Source organism: Battus philenor, unplaced genomic scaffold (assembly GCF_028537555.1).
Source record: "Battus philenor isolate CCGP_79_NKW_IND1 unplaced genomic scaffold, ilBatPhil1.0.hap1 SCAF_15, whole genome shotgun sequence".
NCBI classification, from domain to species: domain Eukaryota; kingdom Metazoa; phylum Arthropoda; class Insecta; order Lepidoptera; family Papilionidae; genus Battus; species Battus philenor.
In genome coordinates, this window is record NW_027181677.1 from 5307980 (window position 1) to 5322161 (window position 14182).

At 31.5% G+C, this 14182-nt stretch overlaps 1 protein-coding gene across 1 annotated transcript in view; it reads left to right on the forward strand.

Annotated features, from left to right (window-relative positions):
• LOC137918728 (microtubule-associated protein futsch) overlaps positions 1-13758 on the forward strand; it is a 37764-nt gene extending 24006 nt beyond the window's left edge. Inside the window, 8 exon segments of the mRNA XM_068761612.1 lie at positions 765-911; positions 4454-4606; positions 4886-4962; positions 6290-6466; positions 7367-7552; positions 7973-8159; positions 11298-11433; positions 12256-13758. Coding sequence (XP_068617713.1) covers positions 765-911; positions 4454-4606; positions 4886-4962; positions 6290-6466; positions 7367-7552; positions 7973-8159; positions 11298-11433; positions 12256-12307 — 1115 coding nt within the window. The 3' untranslated portion in view covers positions 12308-13758.
• Positions 13759-14182: the final 424 nt, after the last annotated feature.

Sequence of the window (14182 nt, forward strand, 5' to 3'; positions counted from 1 at the left end):
TGATTAATAACTTTAATGCGTTAATCAGAAACAGAAATGGCTTACAAATTAAAATTATATTTTTTCGTACATTTAAAGTCTTTATTACAAATAGTGTGGTTGCATTTTCATTGATTAAAATTCATACACTTCTTTTGATTGACGTAAAATAATTTGTCGTTACATACAGATATTTTAATTTACTATGTGGTGGGTACAGGATAAGACAAGTCATCTTTTCACAAAAATTTTTTAATTATTCCCTTTCTCCACAAAAACCTTAACAAAAACATAAAAAACGATAGCTAAATCAATCAAAAATACATAGTTATATATATTTATGAAGTGAGAAAGTCTTCCCGCCTAATAACATATTTAAATATATTTATTGAAGGTTAACAGAATATGTGGACCTAAAAGACTATACAAAATAATTAAGCATAGTAAATATTTTGATTTTTTTTCTTAGAGATCGAATTAGGAATGAGAAGATCGGTAGATAAACAAAAGTAACCCATATACATATAATCATCTGAGTATTATCAAGTTTAAGTGTAAGTGGGCAAGCGCCTTGTACGTTTTAGAGTAAAAACCACGGAACAGCAAGGCGGTCCACCCGCGAGGCGGACAGATGACTTTGCGTCGGAAGCTGCTAAATCAAGGCCGTTTCCGTCCGATCTTATTGTAAATCTTGAGAAATGTGTGTCCAACACTGGACACCATACAGCCAAAAATGATGATGATGAAGAAATTACAAAATATGCAAAATAAAGATATTTTTACAGATTTGGTAGAAACAACGGAGTCAAGTCACGACGAGTTGACGGAATCCGAAGTAGAATTCAACAAAAGATACGTCGCGTTGACCCACAGACTTGTTCACAGGCGAGCTTGTATCGAGCTTAATAGAAGACAGGCTGACAATTCTTTCGGTGAGCAATACTTGTCTTATATCTTGTGTACTGTTCAAAGTATAGTGGGCAGGCCTGCCTACTTTAATTTGACATACACCTGTTCTTATGATCACTGGGGCGTTCGACAAGCGCCGCGTAAGTCGTCTTCACCGACAAGGTGGATGAATGATCTTATTGAGGTCACTCTTAACCAGTTCTATTTGAAACATATGGAGGAGGCCTAAATCCTGATGTAGACATTCCAGGGCTGAAATGGTGATGACATTGGTAGTAAAAAATAAAGTCTATGTGTAAAGGCGGTGAGGTAAAAAAAACATCTGAAATTCGATAGTTCTGATCGAAATGATTCGTCAATTGCTTCTTACGTAATTAATATCTTTTTAAATTTATATTGTTTGTCATTTAACGTCATTATTCTTCCTTCAAAATATTTTGATGATCGTTCGCAAAAATATCTATCTATTGTTTATAATTACGTCACAATCGTGAACGCAACGCACAATCTGGACGTGTTACAGCGGAACAGTGACGTGGTCCCTATTTCTGGTACACTCGCCTCTTAAATAGCATCGCCCATTATTATAGAACTGTCCCCTAAATTCTTTCGTATATACTTGTATTTCTGTTAAATTAGTCAACCGTGATGTAACAGATATATTGACGAATGCTATTTACAATTGTTACGAAACATGAAAAAATGAAATTGGATTTTACGTGACCTTCAATATTTCGTTGAAATGTATAAAAAGTGAATCATTTCATAAAATTGAGACACGAAAAATAATCTATAGGTAAGTAAATTGACCATTCCGTTACTAACCGATTTCGAGCGAACTAAATTTAATTCTATAAGCTCTCAAACGTCAGTACTCAGTTGATGCAGACACGCGACTGCGGCTAGACGGTATTTATACATCGGTCGCTGTAATTCTTACATTTTCTATTGATTTCACATCGGGAAATTGTTGAGTGACGTCATCCTAGAAACAGTACATGCGCGTAAATTACAAAAGTGACGAATCAGGGTCAAGATCCTTCATTTGAATGTATCGACATCAATATGGGACACACATGTAAGTACTCTATTCATAATTTTTTCTTGATTTATTATTCAAAATAATTCTAAATCGAAATAATTTATTTACCGCAAAAAAAATTACAATCACTGATAATCACTTTTCTTTTCTTAATTATAGTTAAAGATGTATTGAATAATTCAAGCGGAAATTTACGGAAGAAATTGGAGGAAATATTTAAATTGATGCTCGTGTTATGGTGTCGACAATCGCAAGTAAACAGACTTGTTGCTCCAGAACCCAGTGGTAAAATGAGAAATTTTAACACAACTCTTATATATTTTAAATGCTTTTATATACTAACAACTAATATTGTATAATTTTAAAATTGTGAAAGTGCTCAATGGTATAAAATATTTTTGTAATGATATTGTATTTATTTTCTTATCTTTCAGCGTTTTTTATTTGTCAAATTGAAAGTCCATCTGATTAACTTTTTCAGTAACATCTACAGATGAATGTTACAACTTTCGATCCATTTTTTTTACTCAATTAAAAATAGTGTTTGTTAATTTTGTCTTATAACATCAAATTGGTATAATTTTAACGTATTTTTAGTTTTATATAATATTTCATAAGTATGAAATAATTTTACTACTTTTTGAATTGAATAGATCTTAAAGTTTGTGACGATTAAGAATATTGATAGGAGATTGTTTATAATTAATTATACTAATGAATTGTTTTTATTTACCGTGTAAATGTCACAAAAAATTAAAAATATATTTGCCATAAGTCATCACATTGACTACGTCAGCATAAAATTATACACTACACTACGTTGATTTATTTACAAATTTTTAAAATCAGATAGATAATAGGGGTAGAGAAATAGTTTCGTCAATTAGTAGAAAGGGTTCGTGCATGTACTGTTCGACCACCGAGTAGACCTCGCTTTAACAATTAACCAGTAACCTTCTCTTCTCACTAAACAAACTGTTTTAGTACAAGCCTTCACTCTACGGCCACGTATTTGGTTATAATATTTGATATAGAGCTAGCGGACTATAGTTCCGAAAGTTCATGTCAGATGAAACAGAAAAAGCCATAAAGCTAAAAGCAAGAATTTCTTCTGAATCCATTTCAAAGAAGTAGTTTGTTAGCTGCAAATATTTAGACGTTTTCTAATGATAGTACAAATAATATATTAATATAAAAATCAATTACATATAGTATTTTCAGGAGAGGTTTTTTCTTTAATAAGCTGATTGGTTTAATAAGCTCTATCTCTATGTGTTTGTTTAATAAAACTTGTACCTAATCATTTAATGACGAAAAAACTTCTTTATAGACATATTGCCTATTGTAAAACTGTAATTCATTGACTATGATTTTTTAACACGCTGTTATAATAATATGCATAATTATTATTCCAGAACTCAGAAATGACTAACTACTAATAAACTGAGTTTCAGATGATTGACGTAATTTAGTGAATGATAACACATTAACTAAATTACGTCAATTTGCTGCCAAATTACGTATGTTTCAACTTAACTTTTACCATCCATGCAGGGAGGCATTGTTTATCTAAACTGCCCGGGCATAGAGCCAAAACATTTGGCGAAAGTCATTATGACAGGCAAATACGCCGTTATATCCGTTCTGGGTTATCGAGCAATTGAATTTGTGTCATGGTCAGCTGTATTCTTGAAATCTTGACGCACCATGAATGTATTGAGGTAGATAAAAAATATTAGGTCGTCATGTGCGTAAGTAGAAGCGATCCAAAAATATCCTACGTTTAAAATACAAGAAAAGATTACACAGACCACTGGCGGATTTTAACTGATTTAAGTTTGTTTTTATCGTAAAGCATTATAATATTGGGTCACAACCTCTTGGAGAAAACACCAGGTTGTGGATCTAAATCTGCAACAAGATTCGATGTATTATTTGTTTTGGTTCTAGGAAATAAGTTCTTACAATCGTTTGTGACTAGTATCAATGTGAAGAGAATGAAAGGAGAAATGTGTAAGAAAACTGAATGAAAGATCTTAAGAAGTATACATGAAGAGAAAGAAAATAAAAAAGATGTGAATAATTAAATAAATTTGCCCGTAAAGTCCCTGTCCCACAAAAGATAGGGGGTACGAGAGGCCCCCAATAGCGGGGGCCATTAAAAAAAAAACCACACTCTAAGCGCGTAGCGAAAATCAAACCCTTCTATGGTCAGACTGAGTTTAGTAATTAAAATTCCCCTACTGCTCGGATATTAGGTTTTCTTTATCTTTTCTTTCTTCTTCGTTTATTAATTTAGAGTAGGCTTTCTTAATCTCTTTTTAATTCTCCTCTATTAAGCACCGAAGGTCTAGTTGCAACAAGATATCATATTCCATCTTGTTTGTTTATGAATTTAAACTAAATATTATAGTAAAACACTATTAAATTATTTGTGTATTCAAGAATAAATACGTACATGATCTATTTTCGTCTGTACTTTTTTGATATAAACTATTTACGAATATGTTTGCATGAAAACAGAAAGCGACAAGACGGTTGTCGTAAGGCGGGGCAATGAAGAATTTGGATTCAGAATTCACGGTAGCAAACCCGTCGTCGTGTCAGCGATCGAGCCTGATACACCGGCCGAAACCTCCGGCTTGGAAGTTGGTGATATTGTAATTGCAGTTAATGGTAAGATAATTTATTTACTATAGATATATATACACAGAGTAATAACACTGCAGTTTATCCCAATCATCTTCGTCTACGTCTCCTAAATCTTTATTTTAGTATAAACATTGAATTACTAATTATATAATATTTTTTAAAATATTACTTTTTTAGTTACCTTAACAAAAGATGATTTATGTCCATTGCCTATTTTATTAAATAATTATAAAACTCACAGTGAAATATTTTTTTTAAAAAAAGTGGAAATTATTCATTAAATTTTAATACTATTTTTTACAGGAATCAATGTGCTAGACAAGACACATTCTGAAGTGGTGAAAATTGCGCATTCTGGATCGGAAATATTGGAATTAGAAGTGAGTTTTAAAATTTGTACACTAGCTTCTTTACCAACGGGTTATTTTGATTGCAACGTATTTACATATACATAAGATTATTAATTTAAAAAAAATATCAGTAACAAAAAGCATTAAAAGCTTATTTGACGAATGTAAAAGACATGTTTATAGCCATGACCAGTAATTTATAGAAATTGTACCACAAATAAAATATGTCATGCTAAGTACTTAAATAATCTGGATACGCAAGATACGTATCCATTGAGAAGCGAAAAATGTTATATGAAATTTGTACGCAGTATAACCATCAGTATTCTTATTCTGTGCTAGTACGTGACCTGAGATACTACGTTTGCAATGAAGGTATTTATCGCTATGCTATTTTGGTGACCCTACTCCTTTGTATTCATTGTTCACATCATCATGCCATATTTTTTGTGTTAAATGACAACGAAGCTACAATCAATGCGAGTTTAGAATATAGTGACGCATCATTTCAACTCAATTTAGTCTTATCCCTTAATAAATTAGATCTTATGTAAATATGGAAACGCGTTCGTACTTAATGAATAGCTTATTTTGTTTTACGTGGGGATATGAGTTGGTATATCCGCTCTTGACAGATTATATATAGCCAATTATAGCCCTTACAATGATCCTCTATCGTCACTATATGTGATGCCTCATGATCTTTTCACACATCCGAAGCCCAAATCTCCCTTTCTTTTTACAAATACAGCAGCGCCGAAACGTTACGCATTCATTTCGGCCCCTATATTCAAAGCAGGGCCGATTCCCAGTCTAAGGGAACCTAGAAAAAATGTAGTCTCAAGCAGTTCCTTTACAATTCATTGTGGCGGATTTTTTAACTCTGCTCCTGACCATGATTCGGCAGTGGAGGACAAATATCATCCAACCGCCAGCAGATCTCCGCTTAGTGGCAGAGAGTAGAGAAATCTAAATACTATCCTCGCTTCAGCTATGCTGTAGAAGCAAAGACTTCGCTACTCTCTTGATCACCCATGTAGTGATCCTGAGACAGCTCATCGCAATCGCCACGGGCCTTACATTTCGGGCCGGCTATACAAGTTCTTCTTAGTTTAATCGTGGAACAGGCTATGACTAGATGGTAATCAATTTAAAGGGGATTTGAAAGGTCAATGAGAATTAGTTTGTGTAGTAACAGACTATGATACTATGACTGAGCATATATAATATTAAGTGCCAAAAAAACTCAATTAGCTGTATTTTATATTCTCTAATAATTCAAAGCAGTACACTTAGCTGGCCGAATTACTTCTGTCGTTAACAATATTTAATAAAAAAAAACATTGTGGTCTCACAGGTAGCAAGAACTTGTGATGTAGTGGCGTCTTTAGCACACGAGGGAGGTCCAGCAGCCTTGTACTCGGGGTATTTGTGGCGAGCCGCTCCACTAAAACCCCACCACCCGCCGAGGTGGACGAGACGGTGGTTCGTGCTTAAAAGGGATAATTGCTTATATTACTACAAAACCGACTCGGTAAGTAAAATTCGTGTACGTATTTACACAAGCTCTTATCTATATTTTTTATATACAGGAGTGTCATCAAGAGTGTATCACAAAGTGTGGAGTCTTAACGTTAACTCCGGGACATTGTCTAATAGTAAAACCTGAGAAAAGATTTGGTTGTAAATAAAAAAAAGATATTATAGAATGTATTTAATACGTAAAAATGTATTTATATTAGCTCGTTTATCAGAAAAAAGCTTTAAAGCTTTTACACCAATTTCTAGTCGTACTTCATAATAATATGGTAAATAAAGGATCTTCAATATTAAAAATATAAAAAAAATTTAATAAAAAAAAAATCGAAATGCAATTTTTATTTGTCTTAGTTACATATAAATTTGAGCAGATTTATTAATAGTGATACAACAAAGTTTTAATATAATTAATTTTATTGTTAATTTCAAGTCATAAATAGTAACAGGATACAAGCAAAGTTTCGCATAAAAATGCTTCAAAATTAAAAAGTAGATGTTTATGTATTTACATGTACGTAAATTACGAATTAATTTGTAAATCAGATATTTCTCCCTTTTGGCCGCTTTATACTTTGAATACAAAGGCAATTTTGTCATTAAATGTGTGAAAATAATCTTTTTGAATAGTTGTATAGTTCTTATTTTAATCGTTGCAGACAACAGATTTGTTTATTTATTTCTCTAAGAAGAATCAATAAACGTTTCTCAATTGGCAAGCGTTCAAGCGTCGAAAGAACTGGCATTTACGTTGCGTACATAGTAAATTATGTTCGAATACTTGTACATTAAGAGAATCTTTCTTACTGCGGGAATTATTTCAAAAAGTTTGTTAGCACGATTTGGTTTTTAATGAAGCCTTTAAAATTAAACAAATGCATTATTATTGTCCTTTCAGAGCATTCATCCGGTGGGAGCCTTAATGCTGGTGAATTATCAACTGACAGAAGAAGATGCGGGGCGAGCATATGGATTCAGATTACAGCGAGGCGGTGGCACACGGCTGCAACTCGCAGCTGACAGCGCAGAAGCGTCCGCTAGATGGCGTGCTGTGCTCGCACATGCTATCGAAGCTAGTAATCAGGTACTTGACACATTCGTCGTAGTAGTTTAGCCTTACACTAACAGGTGGCACTGTAGTAAGTCGATATTTTAATTTAAAATATATGTATACTGCAGATCAGCTAGTATATGGTTTTGTAGACTTTGACCATGACAAGATGCTGCAACTATTTTAGCAGTAAGTTAGAGTTTAATTCTTTATATCTCGTTACCACACCTAATATACAAAAATTAAAATCCATGCAAATACCTCCTATTATATTAAAAATTATGTGAAATTTATCTTGAGGAAAACAAATGAATTAAAGAAAAAAGATCCGGGGTTGCAGGCGGCCTTATTGGAAATTGTGATGCTTTTATTATTATACTAAAAGTGGTAAAAATAATACATCTGATAGATATATTTTATTTAACTTTTTTTTTAATTTGTTAATATTTTCAGAGAGATGGATGGCTGGAGGTGACTATGAGAAATATGAAGCTTCCACCAACTTCAATTCTACGTCCAGACTGCTTCGGATACCTCATGAAACTCGGCTCGAAGTGGAAATCTTGGGCCAAGAGATACTGCGTCCTAAAAGACGCTTGCCTATACTTTTATAGTGACGGCAACAGCAAAAGTGCATTTGGTTAGTACTAAAATGCTTTCATTACAATTTATATCACTGATTCTTTTTATTTTAATTGCGACTGGTTTTAAAGAAAAAAATAAGCCTTCTTCAGGTATATATATCTAACATATATATCTTTTGTAGTTATTTTTTTTTACTTATTGTTTAAATTAGAAGGGATCCGTAACCTGTTCTGACCACCTCGTAGATAGTACAACTCGCATCCCACACATAAGTCACTACACTAAACATAGACACTTGCTTAGTTCTTCACACATGCAAATGTCATCACTCACCAGACAATCCGACGGTTTAGTTAGTAGATTATTTGACTAGTTCGCGGTCCAACTGTACTACACTAACTCAACATCAACAAAGCTAAACAAAGCCGAATAGGCAATTAGTTCTAAAATAATCGGAAAACTTATATTTTTTAAAAATTTACCTATGTCTATGTTACATCTCCAATATGAATTACGATGTTATTCAATCCGCTTGCATCTCAATAATATTAGCAATTGTAAAGACCATCAAACTCATTGTCAATTACGACACTATTATGCCGAGTGAAATATATTTTTCATTATATTTAACTACGAAGTAAAAAAGAATCGATTTACATTGCATTTAAAATATTCTAAGAAAAAGTTCGTGCTTCGATCGTGCGAATAAGGATTTACTTGATACTTCTGCATGTACCTGTATTTATAAATAAAGTACTTAAAGGGATTATCCCAAGGTAAACATAGCGTTTGTCCGGATATTAATCCGCGACTAAACAAAGTCTTACAATTCATAGAGAAACCGTAATAGAATACGATAGTGTAAATGACTAATATAAAATATTTAGGTTTAATTTTATTGTAAGGTGGTTGCGCTGGGTGTAAGACGAACCTTTCTTTACGTGCATGGGGAGGATATTTTAATTTTTCGTTCACAAAACCCATAAAAACTGTGACAATTTAGAAAAACTTTTGATCACCCAAAAGGCAGTCACGAGGCCGCAGGCCCATGCGCTGGTTGGATCAGGTCCGATCTACACTTGATACTGCAATGACCGAAGCTGTTCACACAAGGCGTACCATAGCGACGAACTTTCCAAAAGGGACCGCGATCCTTAGTATTGATGTATTAAAGTTTCCAGCAGTATTTAAATTGCGAAAGATAAATACAAAATGCTTATTATAACGATCACTTCATTTATAGATCATTAATAAATAATATCACAGTAAACAAAAGGAATAGACGTTTCGTATACTGGAAGACCTATGAATGTGATTATTTTTTATTGTCACGATAATTATAGTTTGATTAGATCGTAACAAGTTTTTTTTTCTTCGGTTTTTAACGACGTCAAATATTTGACAGCTGTGTATAGTTTTAATTTACTCTGTGGTTTGGTTGTGAGAAATACTACTTAGGTATGAGAATATATGTTTTTATTTTACATTTTAAATTTGAATCAAAATGTTTGGATATATGCTTAAATGAAAAAATACTTATAAATATTAAATTATTCCCAGTACGGAGCAAATATATGATAATTATTTTTATTTTAACCATGACAGTAGCAGTATTTGAATATCAGATTTTAAATTCTTGTGTTATAAAATCCACAAAAAATTCAAAACGTAAACGGCCTTTTTTGTTCGTCGGATACGTGGGAGAATTTTAAATGGAATCTTGTCTATAAAAGGCTTTAACAAAAAAGTCAATTATTGTTCATATAAAGGTACACTGTTTCGGTCATTAAGATTGCGTCTCGTAGGTGATATTCTAATTTCGACAGACATATTTTGTACTTTTAGTTTGTTACTAGTTTCTCGATTATTCGTTAATAATGGTAATAATTATTCGACAATCGTTTACTTTTGAAAACAATATCAGATGTCATCAATAAATTTATAAAAATGTGTTATAAGATGATAATGTAAACCAAAAGCAGCGATTGCTATTTTCCATAATTAAGATTATTATAGTGCTACCGAAACCGCTGTACCGCGCCTCAGAAAAGGGCGGCGGTTTTGACGGGGGATTGGCGAAGCGGCCGAAACTCCCCCGTGTAGACGTGCTAAGGCACGGTGCAGCTATTTCACTAGCATTTTTAATGATACATAAGAAATCTCAAATTATTTATAGAATTTGTACGAATGTAGTAAGTTAAATGTCATATAATGGTTTCCGTTGTATTTTATTAGGAGACATAAAATACATATACATTGCCTCTTACTTCATCTGTAATTATGAATAATATCTAATTAAATCAATAACTTTAATTAATATCTCTTAAATCTATTTAGATTAAGGGTTTGTTAAAGAATTTCCCCATTAGACCGCGGCCATATTTTTCTTATTTACTTTCAATTCAATTTTTTCCTATATGTATACCACTCCATGTTTAGTTTTGACTGACCTGGTATTACATTATACAAAAAACAATGAAATATGTCTCCAGCTATTGAGGAAAATAATTTTTTAATGAAGTTGTTGACGATATTTAATTTTTATACATACAACGAAAGCACAAAATAGCTTGTATGTAATAAACCAATCTTTTCAAAAATAATTACTGGTCTCCCACAAATAATCTTTAAGACTCAGGAGAGACTTCTCATTAATTGCAATAGAGACTAAACTCTTAGAATTCTAAATATAAATACACAGGGTGGTTGTTTTTAAATGTAAAAGCTATAGAGCATATAATAATGTATAGCTCATTCATCTGAAAAATTTAACACTTATTTCAAATCAACTTGTATAAAGCGATCACACATTAAGGTATACCGTACATTAATTGACAACAATTGAGCTATCCATAAAATAAGCAATATAAGAACTCGGCGGCCTCTCAATCAGTTAATAATCTATGTATTGTAACGTCCCGAGCTTTGGTTCCTGAGGAAGGCCTCGTGCAAAGTTACGTAAATAAGGTTTTTTTCTAAATGCCATAAGATTAAGGGCCTATAACGGTCTGCCAGCTCAAGCAGTAAATGCTGGTCAAAAATACCGTTAGTACTTCGGGTAACTTCATACACGGACTTTTTATTAATAATAATATTATATTTTTAATCTATTGTTACCTACAGGCGAGTCTAAGTCTAGCAGTGGACGCCTTTCGACGTAATTGATGATTACATTGATAATATTTGTTCACAGGCATGGCTTGCCTTCACGGATACAGAATACAGACGTGTGCACCGGGAGGCAAGAAATATGCATTCGAAGTGATGCCAACAGAGCCGAAACAAAGACACTTCTATTTCCATACAGAGTCGGAAATGGACAGAAAACGGTTAGTTATTATTTAGTAATTTTTTGTTTACACTAAACACTCCTATCGAAAAACCCACGCCGTTTTAACAATCACTATCCGTAATTATGTGGTTATTATATAGTATATTCACTTGACCAACCCTTTTTTTTTTTAATCAAAAAATAAAAATATTTACGTGGACTTGAATGAAATGGTCAATGTGAACATTACTTTACTATGATCTTACTGGTAGGTCATGAGGCGTGGGTAAGCTGAATCCCAACAATAAATCACTTTTTTAACATCAAATTGCTATAGCTATTAGCAGACTTTTCGAAAAACTATTGATACAATACATCTCTAAGTTTCCTATTGTTAGATCTATCTTTAAATTTTAGACGTCAATTAATTTTGCTGTAGGAAAATTACAAAAATATTTTTTTCTATTTCTTTCTCTTTCCTTCTTAGTAAATTTTATTTGTCAAATGACAGGAGTATTTTAATTTAATATAAATTTAAGGATTGATTTTAAAAATTACCAAAATTTTATTTTATTGGGAGGATGAAAGTTAGATAATTATCAAAAAAATATATAAATATTGAAAATTTGGTTCTTTTATCAAAATTTTAATCAATATCAGAGCCTTACAGCTTCTTGGAAAATGAAGTAATTCTTTATATATATATTTGCAGTGTTATAATTGTTACAGTGGCTCTATGGAATCTACCATCATTGAGTTGAAAACATATATCAATCTGTCTGTTATTCAAATTTTTTGTTAAAAAAAACTTTTAAACATTTTGTTAAATAATACAATAATCACTATTTTTATTTTATTCAATTAAAATTTATTCTTGTAGGTGGATGGCGGCCTTGGAGTACTCAATAGATCGATGGATGAAGGCCGGTTGACGACATTTTATTCTTTCGGAAGATTCATTCGATATTATATAATTTATTTTTTAAAAATGTATTAGTCCTCATTTTATTTATATACGTTCCTTACTTCCTTACTCGAATGACCAAACTAATTTTAGATATTTCAATACTACAGATTAGCTATGAACATCAAATGATTATTAGTAATGTAGAGCGAAGTATTCTATTTAAGGAAATGTACTATTTACAATAGATGACATCTTAGTTTATTTAAATTAAAAATGTTATATTTATTGACACGAAGAAGTTATTTTATTGATGTTTAGGCAGATTATAAAGCAAAACGAAGACATCGTTTCCACCCGTCCTGAAGGTAAAGATTCTCTTCCTGCTGATATCAAATACTAAAAAAGTTTAAATGTAAATTATAAAGATTAAAAATAAATTTCAATGAATATTCAGTTATTAAAAATATGATTTTAGTAATGAATATTTACTCAAATGGACCTCTGGAAGTCTAGATACTAACTTGGATTAAAGTGTAGCCGAAAGTAAAGTTAAGATAAATTGTAACGGTGCATCGAAAGTGATCATTGTTTTATAAAAGCAAAGCTTTAAACAATGTTAACTTAAAGAAATGTATTAAAATAACATGAGATGAAGATTTAAAATATTCACTTTTTATATACGCGACTGAACCAATGAGACTAAAAAGTTCATTTTAAATATCGATCACGGATAAATACGGCTCTTTATATATCAACAGAGTTATAATATTCATTAACATAATAAATAGAGAGTTTACCGTAGAAATGAAACGTCATCACCACTATCATTAGACTATGTTTAGTTAAAAATTTTAATGGATCTTAGATATGACGTAGTGATGTAAAGATTATGAAAGATAAATATTCGAAAAAAATCAAATCGATTTTGAACTTAATGTAGACGAAAATAATATATAAATCATAGAAGTAGTAAAATACAGTTATTATCTATGAATAAGGAAAGAAAGTTCGTCATTCTTGTCTACGTTACGTGCCAGTGTAAGCGATTGTTTTAATATCGATGTGCCAATACTAGTCTCTTAGATGTTACGACATTTAAATATTTAAGAAACAAATGGAAAATGATTATCACTAGGATAATGTATTTTTTTTCAATAAAAATATTAATTACCTGTTAATTTAAGGCCATTCATATTTTATCGATGTTGTGGAACCATTTCTATTCAAAAATTTTATCTCGACGTGAATTCGTTTGCATATATTAAAAATATTCGTGTTTTTGAGATGTGTTTCAAATATTATTCAACTATTGTTATTGATATCAGGTTAATTTTTAGAAAATTTAATATTAAATGCTAACTTATCTACCTTTAGACGTGGTCCATATTAGGTGACTTAAAATTGTGCATTAAAATATTAAATAATAAAGAAGGTTAATCGAAAATGATATCTTGTATGTAAAAGCTCAAATATATTTAAATAAAGAATAAAGACTTGAATAAAAACAGACTCGGTTTGTGCTTTTAGATTAGCCATGTAAAACTAGTGAGTGTTTAATATTGATATATACTTATTGATAAATCTGTTTAATTTATTGCAATGAATTTTAAAAACGCACGTTATATTAATAATTATTCAATGTAATATTCAATAAAATTGTGAAGGTTAAAATAGTTACTGTAATGTGTTCAGTAAATAAGTAACTTGGAGATCTAAAATGCAGATTTATTTATTGCAATATATATTTCAGAGTCTAAGTTAGCCAGAAGGTCTGATAGGAATTATAACGAAGTTGAAAAGTAACTTATAATAGCACAGTGACTTCGAAATACCAACTGTTAACGGTCTTTTCATCTTAAAATGAATTACATCTGAATGTTTAAACAATGTATGCGACGTA